General features: G+C 36.1%; 2 protein-coding genes across 2 annotated transcripts; one reads left to right on the plus strand and one right to left on the minus strand.

The window, feature by feature from the left end:
- Positions 1 to 456: 456 nt before the first annotated feature.
- Positions 457 to 2,638, plus strand: LOC106717847 (translocon-associated protein subunit gamma). Its single transcript, XM_014511776.2, has 4 exons — positions 457 to 741; positions 922 to 1,141; positions 1,473 to 1,604; positions 2,432 to 2,638. The coding sequence occupies exons 1-4, from the start codon at positions 609 to 611 to the stop codon at positions 2,496 to 2,498; spliced, it is 552 nt and encodes a 183-aa protein (XP_014367262.1). The 5' UTR covers positions 457 to 608; the 3' UTR covers positions 2,499 to 2,638.
- A 107-nt stretch (positions 2,639 to 2,745) lies between these two features.
- Positions 2,746 to 13,516, minus strand: LOC106717819. The gene is made up of 4 exons (XM_014511741.2): positions 13,222 to 13,516; positions 3,682 to 5,087; positions 3,462 to 3,593; positions 2,746 to 3,269 (listed from the first exon to the last, which is right to left on the minus strand). The coding sequence occupies exons 2-4, from the start codon at positions 5,006 to 5,008 to the stop codon at positions 3,151 to 3,153; spliced, it is 1,578 nt and encodes a 525-aa protein (XP_014367227.1). The 5' UTR covers positions 5,009 to 5,087; positions 13,222 to 13,516; the 3' UTR covers positions 2,746 to 3,150.
- Between the last annotated feature and the right edge of the window lie 764 nt (positions 13,517 to 14,280).

Genomic DNA, 14,280 nt, shown 5'->3' on the forward strand with positions numbered 1-14,280 from the left:
AAGGCTAACAAATACAGGGGTCTCGGCTCCGAATATGAATTTGTCCCGTTCGGTGTCGAGACCCTTGGTCCGTGGGGTACTAGCGCTAAAAGTCTTTTTAAGGAAACAGCAAAAAGGTTAGTCGACATCACAGGAGACCGAAGAGCTGGCAGCTACCTCGGACAAAGAATAAGTCTTGCCATTCAAAGGGGGAACGCTGCCAGTATCTTCGGAACCTTGCCTAAAGGGACACCTTTTAATGATATATTTTAGTTTTTATGTATTATATTTAATCTAATATTTTAATTTATTGTATATAAATTTTTAATTTTAGTTAATTATATTGTTAATTCATGAACTACACACACTACTTGATTAAACGTACAATGTTTGAAATAATTATTGCGACTGGTATGTTTTTTGACACGTTTATACTGCGAGTTAAACGTCAAGTGACATGTAACGTAAACGTCATCGACTTTCATGTTTGGTTGCCGTTTCTCCTCTGTCTTGTCAGCTGTGATTAGGTTACACGTTGCACTTAAACGTACTGATAATTTATATATTCTTGAGCTGCGTTATAAATAAGGTGTTTATTTTATAGAGCAGAATAATATTAAGTATACAAAATGTCCGGAAAAGGTAATAAAGCTTTTACAAAAGAGGAGGAACTTTTGCTTCAAGATTTCAGCAGAAATGTGTCAACGAAATCTTCAGCATTATTCTATGGAAATGCATTTATTGTTTCTGCGATTCCCATTTGTAAGTAAAGCTGTTTCTTTTGAATAATTTGACCAAACACTTTTTGTTTACACAGTATTTCATACATAAATCTAAAGTGTGTTTGAAATTTATAAAGTGAAAGTTATGACTTAAAGTATTAATTGTGACAGTTTATTGTGTTCTATTTTGATTGAATTTAATTTATTCTATATATTTCAGGGCTATTTTGGAGAGTACACGCTTTGGAAGTGAGCCCTTCACTTGCATGGTTTGGCGTGGTAACAACTGCCAGCACTTGGTTGTTAGCCTTAGCATACCGTAACACTAAGTTTCAGCTAAAGCACCGTGTGGCTGTGCGCCGGGAAGACGCAGTCGCTAGGGAGATGACCAGGAAGTTGGCTGATGATAAGAAAATGAGCAGAAAAGAGAAAGATGAGAGGTAAGATATATCTGTATTGGCTAACAGACATCAATTTATTTCCTTTACCTCTTCAATCTACTTTATATATCATAAAAAATATATGCAAAATGTTGGTAACACAGTTATGTAATTACTGCACACTTTTGATTTATTTTATTTAATAAAATATATTACAGTTTAATAATGTTATTAGTATACTGGAACTAGTACTATATTTGCATTTAAGTTACATAGACAGGCATGAAGTGGAAGCAATTCCGCATTTTGTCTGATGAGTACATGTTGGAGGCCTAATTTTTTGCAATTTTTATTGTAGATTACTGATTATTCTTTCAATTTTGTTTTTCAGGATTCTTTGGAAGAAGAATGAAGTGGCTGACTATGAGGCAACAACTTTCTCCATCTTCTACAATAATGCATTGTTCCTGACAATTGTCATCCTTAGCAGTTTCTACATTCTTCGCTCATTCACACCAACTGTGTATCCTTTTTATAAATACAACTGATGTTTTAGGACTTAACACATTAAATGCTACTACAATTTTTTCATATTCAAGTGAAAACACTGTATGAATTGATAGAACTGTATGCAACTTCACATTTCACTTAATATTCGTAGCTGGCTTGAAATGAGAAGAAACCAAATCTATATTTGATTGTTAAATTTTAATTGTTCTTTAATATTTCTTTATTAGTTATTTTGTACTTAACCAGCATTATATATCTAAGGTAGACTGCCTTTGATAGACTTAGTAACATTAATGCAATTAAGAACTAATTAAGTTTAACTACTTCTAATTCAACTATATCAGGGATCCCCAAACTGTTTTGGACAAGTGACCCCCTTTTCCAAAATGAACTGTTACCTCAGACCCCCATGGCCAAATTACCTACTTTTAAGATCAATTATTATTATTATTAATTCTGACTTATGTCAATAGAAGAAGACAGAGTGAGAATTAGCAATGCTTTAAGTTCGACATGGACCCCTTTGGAAATCCCTGATTTAGACTAAACAAGTGTGACTATGACATTAGTATAATGTCAAGTATGCATGCTCTATATAACTGTGTATCTTTCACTTCATCTACTTTAAACATTTTCTTGAGAATCTTTTGGAACACTTGCAATAAAAATGGTGTTGTGCATGGACTGTAGACAACATGAGACACCATTATGGTAGTGTTGCCTTCAACATTGTCTTATTTGAAATCATTGTTGTAATTCTCAATTATTTTTTTCATATTTTATAATAATTTAGGTTTCAAAACTTCACTGAAACATAATTTCTTTAATATTTTCGTACAGTAACTATATTGTGTCTTTGACAGCGGCATCTGGATTTTTGGCACTGTTGTCCACAGGAACAAAATGAAAAAAGAATGTTGACTGAGTGATGTGCTTTAGATGCCTGATCTGCACAAATATCGAAGCACAACACAACAGAGTCTATACTCAATTTTAAGTTATTTAAGTGATGTGCTCGTCATGGTCGCATTCTGTTAATAGATTTAATTTTAACATAATAAATGAAAAGATTTTTAAACAGACTACTGTTTTATTTACATTCATCTAGAAAAGTATACTTATAAAATAATCTTACATCTATTTTAGTAAATACAAAAGGATAGGGGATTTCCAAACTAGTCAGGGTGGGTTGAATTTTAATTTTAAATCACAAAATGTCCTTTTCGAACTTTACTTGACAACTTGACTTGCTATTGCTTAAATAAAACTGTATTTACAATGCACAGCAAGGCAATGTTCCTTGTAACACATTTCAGTGTAAATGTGGTTGCTTGGTACTTTGCCAACTGGCAACATCATGCTTTTAATACATACAATCGCAGACAATTGAGAATTTAAATGAAGAATACTTTTATAGGTATGATCGATGCCAGTGGCATACTTCTTAATAGTTATAATTGATATTAGAAATTATTTTGGCATGGAGCGGTTATGTTGACTGGGTTAGTCAGGCTGTCAAATCTCAGTGTTCACGTGCGGAACGTTGGTTTGTCAGTGGCTCAGTACATCATGCCGACGTGCAGCGGCTCCGAACGCTGGAAGAAGACGTTGGGGTTGCTGCTGAAGGTGGGCTCCACGCTCGTGTACACGTTACCCTCCTCCGGTCGCATCATCACGCCTATATACAAAATAAATCTTATCAAATAAACCATAAAATAAATTATTATCAAAATAAATTTACACGACTACAGATCATAATCTGACAGTTTTCGTAATTCAGTTATTTTCATATATTTTCGCGCTATCTGTCGATAAATTCTTTAACTATAGTACAATAGTGAGAAATGCTTGTGCTTGGAATTAGAATTACCTGGTGGAAGTAGATAATTATAAGGCGGATAATTATATTGGTAGTGCATTAGCGGGTGCGGGGGGTAGTGCGGCGGAGAACACAGGGGGCGTGCGTGAAGGTGCGAGGTCGCGAACATGGCGCCGTACGGATCTGCAATCATAAGGCGGTGAGCTGCGATCAAATCGTGCGTGGAAGCGCTAGACCTTACGTATTAGCGCGCTGTGGATACTTAACTAACCGGCTTGCTGAGCTGGGGGCTCCTTGCGGTCGAGCATCGCGGGCTGCGCCGGCGCAGGCGCCCCGGCTGACACCATGCCATACTTCACGGGCTTGAAGTGGAAGAATGAGGGCGAGTATCCAGAGCCGCCAGCGCCCAGCGAGCTTAGTCCCTCCTCCCGGTCTGCGTCCCACCGGCCCTCTCGGCCTAGCGCCGCCAATCTTCGACCTTTAGGAGCGAACATCAATGCGAACACGACGACGCAGGTGGCGAGCAGGCCGGCGGCCACGCACACGTCACGGTGCGGTTCTGGCGCGCCCAGCGCTGCCGCCACCCAGCACACCCACACCGCTGCCGTCGCCCCGCTCGCCCCGGCGATATGCGTAGCCTCCCGGTAGTTATCGCGGATACCTCGTGACCTTAAGGCGACGCCGCACACCACCGCGATCAAAAAGGCGGAGTAACACAACGACAGCAGGAGGTCCGAGAGCGCGGAGTCGCAGCGCGCACCTCCGGCTGCGACCCGAGGCGGAGAGCTGCCGAGCCACTGCGCGCCTATCGCGACTTGTATCATCACAGCGAAAAACAAAAGCAGTCCTTGATATGCCGCCGGGAGGTATACCCCGCCGTTTAAACTTAACAAGAACACGCATTTAACTAGTAGCGACGCAAAAACGATCACGTAAGCGACACCTGTGCCGAAGCGAACCGCACCGCACGTGAAAGCGTTCGGCGTCGCGGTGTAGAGCGCCGCGGTCGCGGCACTGACAAATAGTCCGCACAGTAACGTTTGTCCCAGCAGCAAATGGCGCTGATTCGGTGCCTTTCGGCTGGCACCCCACACTATAAAAACTTCAAATCCACCAAGAGTTAACATGCTAACACACGCGATTGCCAGTATCGGCACGGCCCAAGCTTCGGATCGTAATGGACCTAAGGAAGCAATTTTTGGTAGCGTCTGTATAGTATTATTTCTGGGCGCCAGTGTTTTAGAAATGATAACAGGACGTGAAGACGTCGCTGGCGGTCTCGAGGAGGTTCGTTCAGGAATAACGAAGTACTCGGTGCTCATTTCGAGACGATGTGCTTCTGTGCGTACGGGCCGGCGCGGTGGAGGCGCCGGCTCTGGCGGTTTTTCTTCATCCTCTTCGGAACGGTGCTGGCCGTCGTAGTCTTGCACGTAGTCCTCGTAGTCGTCGTCGGCGTAATGGCGTGCCGATGGCGCATGGCGAGGCGCGTAGGCCGCCGGAACGCGCGGCGCTAGTCGGTCGCCGAAGCGGGCGGCGCCGGCCTCCGCCAGGGCCGCCAGCGCCGCCGAGAGCAACAGCGCGCGCACCGCGGTCGCCATCAGGCCGCGTCGGCCGCGACTGCCATGCCCTCAGCCCTTAGTCCTCACCGCTGGCACATCCGCGCTGCATACGCTGGCCCTGTGAACGAAACGTCCCGTCAGTCACGCACCAAATGTCTGAGGTCGCATAGCAACGTCTCGACTTTGAGATAACCAAACAAAGAATCTCCCGGCCGAACCGGTTTGTCGGCTTGCAACTCTAGGGACCCTAACTTTGCCGATTTGGAATTCATTCTTGTTTTATTTAAGTCTACAATGTATCCAATGGGCACTAAATTTTAAGATGGCTTTTAGATATAGCCTCTAAAGGGACAATCGAAGTTTTTTATGGAGTCTTGGTCGTATAATGGTATCTACGAACTATAACGAATATTTTCTTTTTTTTTCTTTATATAAGAAAACCAATCTTACTAATATTATAAATGCGAAAGTTTTGACGGATAGGTGTTTGTTAGAAGGTGTCATCGGCAAATTTACAGTATTTTACAGTATTTTTTGACAGTTATGTTAATTTTACTAATAAAATAATTAGCATTTAAAGTTGTTTATAACGAATTTACATTTTTTATCGCATCACAATCTAATTATATTTTTTTAAGAGACAGATTAATACACATACATATTTAAAACATTAATGTTTTCATATTTCAAACTGTTTCTTGATTTGAGCGACAGAACAGACGAAGGAATTAGAATAGCTGTCCATTACATTATTACCTTCACTTCTCCTGTTTGCCCAGTTGCAGTCCAAGAGTTACTGATATTACATACGAAAATATCAGACATGACGTTGCCTGGCAATTTCAGAAGAATTGTATAGTTTTATTTGAATTACAAATTTAATTAAGCAAAAATTTAAATGTCCTTACTTTTATAATAGCTTTTTGCAATACAGTACTTTTATACCGCTAGGGGTACGTTCAATGCATAGATAAAACTAGCGAAACATGTTACACGCTATTATGACATACCGTAGAAGACTGCCATGTATAGAAAACGATTCGCAAAGCCGTACCTGCAACTTAATAAGGGTGCTTACAAACGAGGATAGGAGGAATCTAACCGTTATAAGTTTTTCTGTTCCGTTATTAAGCTCTTTGATCGTTTAATTGATTCGTATTTATAATGCAACTTTCATTATATATTTTTGCAAAAAAGAAAAACTATTTATCTGATACTTAAAATAGACAGACTTATTTTAAAATTTTAGGCTATTAGTTAAGAAATTATTAGTGTTGATGATTTTACTCTTAACCTGATATATTGATGTTGAGGGAATAGTTTGTTTAATTTTAGTGGCAAAGGTGGCAAACGAGCAAGAGACTACATGATTCGCTGAAATAGCGAAGTGAGCGCTGCCCACAGACATCCGCAATTGCAGATGTGTTGCCTACCTTTAATTAACGGAGGAGGGGACGCACAGAAAAATAATATTTCCCCTTACAAATCCCCATCCCTTTCCATTATATGAAAAGGACGGGAAGGGAACAGGACTAAAATTAGGCACCACATTTATCAGACGAAAAGCGGAATTACTTGTACTTCAAACCTCTTCTGTGTGATTGTGGTTTACTGGGTGAGCTGAAGCTTTTGTGCTACAGATGTTATTGCTGGCGTACTACTGTTAGATAAAAATCCAGAAAACAACATTTGTAGCAAAAATTATAGGTATCAATTAATTAATTAATTATATTTTGTCACCTAGGAGACACTGATACATTACATAATCTACTAGGTATCTCTGCTATTTACCTAGTAATTTTACATGTTTTGTTTTTCAATTTTATTAAAATATCAAACCAAATGCAAACTGTAGAAGTTTGTTTTTGTACTGAACTGTATATAATTTTTTTTTAATATTTTTTAATTCCTAATTGGTTCTATATTGTATGGAAATCCTAGTAATATTTGACGCGACACAGCAGCGATGTCTGACCGGATCGGGGCAATGAACGTATTAATTCGCATCCCCTCAAGGCATAGAACATGGTATCGGTACGTGTTGCGTGTAGGAAAAAACCCCTCGCACTGCTTATAGTTTTTTTCTTTTAAATAAAGATTCAGGTTTTGTAGCGAACTACCTATGTTTTAAAATTCATCGCTGCTCTTCATATTCATAGGATCATATAGAATTTTAAAAAGTAGAATGTCTTTTTAAGAATGAGATAATTCTGAAGGCAAAAATCTTTTATTTGCGAAACATACTATAACCAACAAATTCATAGTGTGGATAAAAAAAATCGAAATTTTTGAAATCACATCATAATTTTAGAAGTATTTTCTCTTTAAATCGTTAAAATACAATAAAATAAAAATAGAACCGGATATAATTTTTGTGTAAGAATGTATAAAAATAAAAATCAATAAACTTAATAACTCGACTTAATTAAAATAAAATAAAGACCGGTTCAACTTTAGAAAGTAACACTCAATTTATATTATTAGGTATGCATATTCTACGGATTATAAAAAAAATATTTCTTTATAATTAATAAATTGTGAATCTACTAAGGAAATTAAAACAAACCTTACACTGTTAAAAATACACTGCAAATAAAGTAATAAAATGTGTTAGAAAGACTTCCTCGTTTATCTTTTCTAGACAGCTTTCGGTTTATTGCGGCTCGTTATCGGCCGAGGTTCAATTTATCCAAATTTGGTGCGCACGACGTCGGCTTCGACTTCGTAGAGAAGATATTTAAGGTTATTTATTCGCGAATTTCTATCTATAAAAGGTAACATAGATAAGAAAATAGATTGTATAAGAGTTTATGAAGCCGCGTCGTGACTTTGAACTTAAAGTGAGCACTGTGAGATTTGGAGCTGAAATAACGGGAAGCAATTTCGTGAACCTCTCGGGGAGAACCGAATCGAGCGACGGCTGCGAACAAACGAAACGCAACGGTATTACGTGGTATTATCTTAATGTTAATCGCAACTTTATCTTTTACCACCAAAGGAGTTGCAGGTGCTTTGTTATCAGAGTGGTCAAACGAATAAACTTGTCCTGCAGTTACCGTAATTTTTTAAATTGCGAATTAGATTTTCCAGATAACCATTAACGACTATGAGTACACTCTTTAAATAATCTGTGCCCTTCCTTTCTTTCCATTACAAATCTGTTCTACGAGTAAAGTTATAATCACTTTGTCAAATCTGTGGCATTGATCTATAAGCGTTCGGATGCAATAAATGTTTCATTTCTTTTGATTTAGACGATTTTTACTTAGGTACATATTTATAATACTTTTAATATAAAAAATAATATTAATTCAACTTGAATAAAACACGACAGAACGTTAAATTGTAAGAAGATCAGCCTTATACTTTTGTTATCTTATTTGCTAAAATTGTACCTACGTCTCGAAAGCACCGTCGTTACATACGTTGTACAAAAAGATAACAAAACGATTGTAATATGAGGGCGTTTCATTTTATATTTTGTAATATTTTTTCACGAACGGCACAGAACAGTATAAGCTCTGGGCACGCGAAACTGTTTCCGTCCGTTTAGATTTCGTTTGTAGCACGCAACTATGAATATGTAATGAAGGCGTGATCGTTGCACTGGTCATGAATGTACGGTAACCAAGTAATTGTTAAATTTGGGATTTTGTTCATATAATTCTATTTAGACAAGTTACATTCATAATCTTAGACTTATAAAACAACATGGCTTGCAATTAAATATGGTTTATGTTCAGGATCATGCAATTGTTTTTTAAGACTTTGGATTGCGTATTTTTTTAATAAATACCCTTTGTCCTTGTCTATTGTTCTCGTGAATTGCGTCCCATACGTGGGAATATCTTAATATTATGATCATATAAAATTTTAATATAGATTCAGAAGGATTATTGTTTTTAAACAATAAAGGTTGCTGCAATGCTAATCATTAAAAAAATGGAACGGAATGTTTAGATGAAATTATTGAACACTATTCAATCCTTCGAATTATACAATAATCATCTATTAATCTAATAAATAAAATCATCTCATCTGTTTATTAATGTAGGTACTGGCCGTCATATTATTATGAGCTTTGAGCGTCATGCAATTTGGCAAGTCTTTACAATGTTCCTAGGCTTTCAAAAGGGTTGCATTCATAATTCGTCGACGTCACATGCAAAAGTAAATTAAAAATACTAATCGGGACTATTTTATGCTACTGGTAATCGTTGGTAACTTAACGTTTAAATGTCAGTTACATAAATTGCGATAGGTGTTCATATCTGTTGTGAAACTTTTGTTCAATTCATGTGTGGGATACTGTCGTAACAAATAATTATAACCACAACTAGATTACTATTAATGCTAGCTGTTATTTGTCCGATTATGTTTCATGAGCACCTATTATGTAATCTATTGTCAGTCAAAACGTTTAATTTGTCATTACTCTGTGGGAAGTGTTACTACAATTAACAGTAAATTAGAGTGCTACGGTGATTTATTTTTGATTTTATTTTTATGACCTTTTGTCCGTACCATTCTAGATTTTTTGGTTTACGACTCGGACTGCTACATCTTTAGCTTAACCATGGTTTATTGATTTTTTTCACGTTGCATAATTAAGTTCTTACTAACTATATCGATGGGTCTTATGTACCTATAAGTGCCAAAGTAACACATTGATGATTTTTACTTTGGCACTTTGAGAGCCTCCTCTGAAAAGTTGTCAATTTGCACATTGGCCCTTATTCATAGGAGCCATCGAATGGGTAGTTAACCTAACCATCAGACCATCATGGTCCTGCTATGATGTTATGACTATGACGAATTAGAAATAAGTCTATCAGGAAATACGCCTGCTCACTTTTCTTATAAAAATAATACGCACTGTCGAAACTTATACATGAAAATCTGTGTCTTTTTTCAGAGAGATAGAGAGCAATGGTTACGTAACAACATAAAACATGTAAAAACAAATAAACAATAACTAGTATTGTTGTTCCGCTGAACTTATGAGAACCGCAATGTCATTGTCAAATATGCACAGAATCTTTGAGTTATAACGATGAGGTAATACGCATAATCACGAACTTAACCACATCACATTGAGGTGAGGTGGTTTACCAACGACTAAAGGTGTAAATAATCTTGTATTAAGTGATAGATATACCGTAGTGTGGTTTGTGGAAAGTCAAAGTATTGTAGTTATTAGAGGCGCGTTACACCGGAGACAATAAGACTTAGGGAAACAGAGCGTTGTTCGTGCGCGGCCGCGCGTTGTAAAAGTAACAGCGCGAATACTCCAGGTGAAACTCGGCTGAACTGATTGCGACGAGACCACATCTGCCATACATTCCTCCATTACAACTTATCACATTTAATATTCGATAGTTTTGTTGTAATCGATAACTTCGATGTTACTTCGTAGATATCAGCGCTTTATCCGGCTTAAGTTTGTAGGAACCTCGTGAAAAGAGTTTACGATTTATTCAAATTTATTTATTTTTGAATTTTATCCTCCATTTGCATTTTTATTCTCAATAATTCATGCTTCAACAATTTATTGATATTTATATCTTGTATTAATTAAAACTTAAATTATGTAAAGCTAGAAAACACATTAATTTGACACACTTTTTACAATTTGATAATATCGTTTTATATTTTTGATTCAATCAATTTTTATACAGAGAGGAGCTTTTGTTTTTAATTATTATTAGTGTTTAAAAATAATTAACTTTTTATATTGTTTGATGATATCACCAAGCCGTGAGTTAAATTCCGTGCAACATTGCATTTCAAAGCGATTTATATCATGAAAAATACAATGCGAAAGTTTATATTTTCAACTATAATTGCTATAAAAGATATTTTTTTCGTCTTAGCTATAAAGGTAATTACGACTCGATTAAGTAATTAACAGTATTCATTGATAGAGTAAAGGTTTTATTCTTGTGACGTGAAATGATTTAATTGTTTGATATAAGTTAATATTAATGAGAAACTACGAAACCGATTAAGAAGAAAAACTGAATTGAAAGGAAAAATCGGCTATTTTAACAATATTAACTATAAAAACTTCAGGTAGTACATAGCGGGAATCGAACCTGGACGTGCGGATTTCTGTCCGGTCAAGCGCTTAAAGACTACGCCACCGATGCTCTGTATGCCCATGTACACATAATATACACACATATACATTACATTTTAGTTTTTAGGAGAGATTTTATTTTTTATCACAGGAGACCGAAGAGCTGGCAGCTACCTCGGACAAAGAATTAGTCTAGCCATTCAAAGGGGGAACGCTGCCAGTATCTTCGGAACCTTGCCTAAAGGGACACCTTTTAATGATATATTTTAGTTTTATGTATTATATTTAATCTAATATTTTAGTTTTTAGGAAAAATAAAGTTCATAAAGTTAAAAACTCTTTAACGAATTCTTTGCAGCCCATTTGACTTCTGCAATAAACTAGAGTTGCAGATGCATTAATCGAACAAAGAGTTGATGTACAGAATAAAGAATAATTTCCTTTCATATCAGTTCCCACCCCCACTTTATCCAATTTTTTTAGATTTTTCCTTATTGGATTAGTGTGAAAAGGTGAAGAGAACTATATGCATAGCAAACAACACAAGCTTTTGAATCACTTCTATAATTTTATATACATTTAATATGCTAATTTAGGATAGCTATAAAAAAACTTAATAGTTTTGAAACACACCATAAAATTAACTGGCCTTTTGAATTATTAATGTTGTATAACATTAGTTTTCACTTTCTTCTTTCATTGTAAACTATCATATTCACGTGTTTCGATCATATCATTCTGGTTTTATTTCACGATTATGCATGAGGTGCTATTCTGTCTTCTAAAGCATATCGTTCGAGTAAATGTCTGCTGTTTTTTATCCAAATTAATTGCAATTATTACCTAGAATTGTCAGATTTATTGCAAGCATCTTTTAGTAAATACGGAGTGATGAATTACCATTACTGTTGTATTGTAGGATTAAAAAAAAATCCGAGGGCTTGAAGGCCTACTCAAGTTAGGGGTTCTTAGGCATAGTCAACAACACTGGCCCATTAGCGGTTGGTTAACTTCACACATAAGTTTTTGAAATTCAGCTTGTTTAGATGATTAACACCTGCGCCACCAATACTCTTCTCGGTTTAATTGACTGTTAACAAAGCTTATGAACTTTTTTATTCGTAATCAAACTGTAATATTGGACCGTTTGTTGACTATTACTCAATCATTTAGTTAACAACATAAACAATAATAATTGATTAGAATACAGATATCACACTTTTTTATGCATCTTAGATGGATTTTTGTAACGGTGCGTCTTTTATAAATAATACCATACCGTCGAAAACTAGTTCCGAGAATACAAAAAAAAACAAATGGATATGTTAAACGTGCTTTTTAGACTAGGTAAAATTTGATACAGTTTGTTGCCGTTGTTGATGGAGATATTTGGATGTTTAATATCCCCTTGGTTTGATCATTACAAAAGGTATTATTAGTTTATTTAATAATACATAGTAAATATTTAGTTTAATTCCTAGCTTTAGAATTGTCATGTGAACCTGCAAATCCTTATACCAAATAACTTAGTAAAGTAAGGTGCATTGCATTTATTATGTAAATGAAAGTAAAGTTGTTCCACCACTTGTTTGCGGCTAGCGGATATCGTAAGCATCCATAATTTTCTCACTTCAGCTCATAAAAATGTAATTCTGTTTTTACTTGACTGTAAGAAAACAGTTAACTTGTTCGTCTACGTAAAAGTTTCATAAATTATATTTTTACAATAATTTAAAATTACGTCTTAAGTATCCGTTGCACACATTAAAAATAATATTCAATTTAAAAGGTTATGTTTTAAGAAGCTATTAAATGCTCATATTTAAAGTTTCAAATTTGCGATATAGCAATCTCGGAGAAAATTATTAGAAAAATAATAACCGAAATTCAAATAAAATACTATGACGAAAACACAATACAAGCGACCTTGTTTACTCATAACTTCCAAATACAATTGTAAAGTTTTTATGAAGGTAGACAAAAAAAAATAGATTGTCGATAAAAAAAGTTGCAATCTCATGGCGCTTTAAGTTAGTCCAGTTTCACAAACAAGGTGAACAACGGGTTGGGTACAGATCGGGATGGACTCACTTAGCCCGCAAGATACAAGAGTCACGACCAGCGTAGGTCAAAGCCCTTGGCGGTTTTTTTACATAAAAAAATCGATACTTACGAATCGATTGTCCGGGTACTTCTATAGTTCGAACTGAACAACACTATGCGTGGATCGCGAACATCACTAGATAATTTATCATAATCACTGGTCGCGCTAAATGTCGGTTCTCCACGCGTGCTTGTGGCGCGATGTCTGGAGACAAACTAAGTGAATATCTTGGTGCCGGTGGTGCGTGACGACTGCACGTGCCCGCTGCCGTAGCGCGACGCGGCGCGAGCGCATCTTAACTCTTCGCGATTAGGCTCCATACACATGCACGATATTACTTCTATATTTGTCCCAAACGAATTAGTAACTTTTTTCCAAACTAATATATTTGCGCCATTTACAACTTACTCTTTTTTATAGATTTTGAAAAATCTATAAGCTACCGTAGTCTTTTCACCTGTAATTTATTGGTTATATAACCTAAGTATCGATTGATGATCAACATCTGTTGTAATAAACACCAGAAGGGTCTTCAAGACTCTGCACAAAAGATGTTACTGACGTAGTTAATACTCTTGTTAAAAACTAATTTAATGTGCGTTTTCCATTTTAAAGTTAAGAGATATTCAGTGTGCAGGAATCTTATTGCTGCAAGTTTAACGCTTTGCCGTCATCTACTATTTTGATAGTAAGTTGCCAGATTGCGTCATAAATGTGGAGTACGCTATAACGTTATCTTAGTAAGGCGAACCTACCATGTAAAGTCAGTACTTCATAATTTTATTGGTTATTGGATTATTTCTTACAACTAACCTGCAATAATTTGTTATAATAATCCTGAAGAGAAAATGTGAATTTGTTGTGAATGTTGTGAATTGTTGTATGCACGAAACTGGTGAAAGACGAAAGTTATTACAAATTAAAATCAAACCTAAATGTAAATGTTAAACCGATCACTGCATATAGGAATTATAAATATAAATTGTCTAATATCCGTCTTATTTTTATAACAGGTATTATTATAAACCGTGCTAATTTATAGTGGTTCGGAGTACCATCACATTTATATTAACTATACTTTTTCCCTCCAGGTTTCGAGTTTATGAATGTTGCTTGACGCTTCAGTTT

The sequence above is a fragment of the Papilio machaon genome, chromosome 13 (assembly GCF_912999745.1).
Source record: "Papilio machaon chromosome 13, ilPapMach1.1, whole genome shotgun sequence".
NCBI classification, from domain to species: domain Eukaryota; kingdom Metazoa; phylum Arthropoda; class Insecta; order Lepidoptera; family Papilionidae; genus Papilio; species Papilio machaon.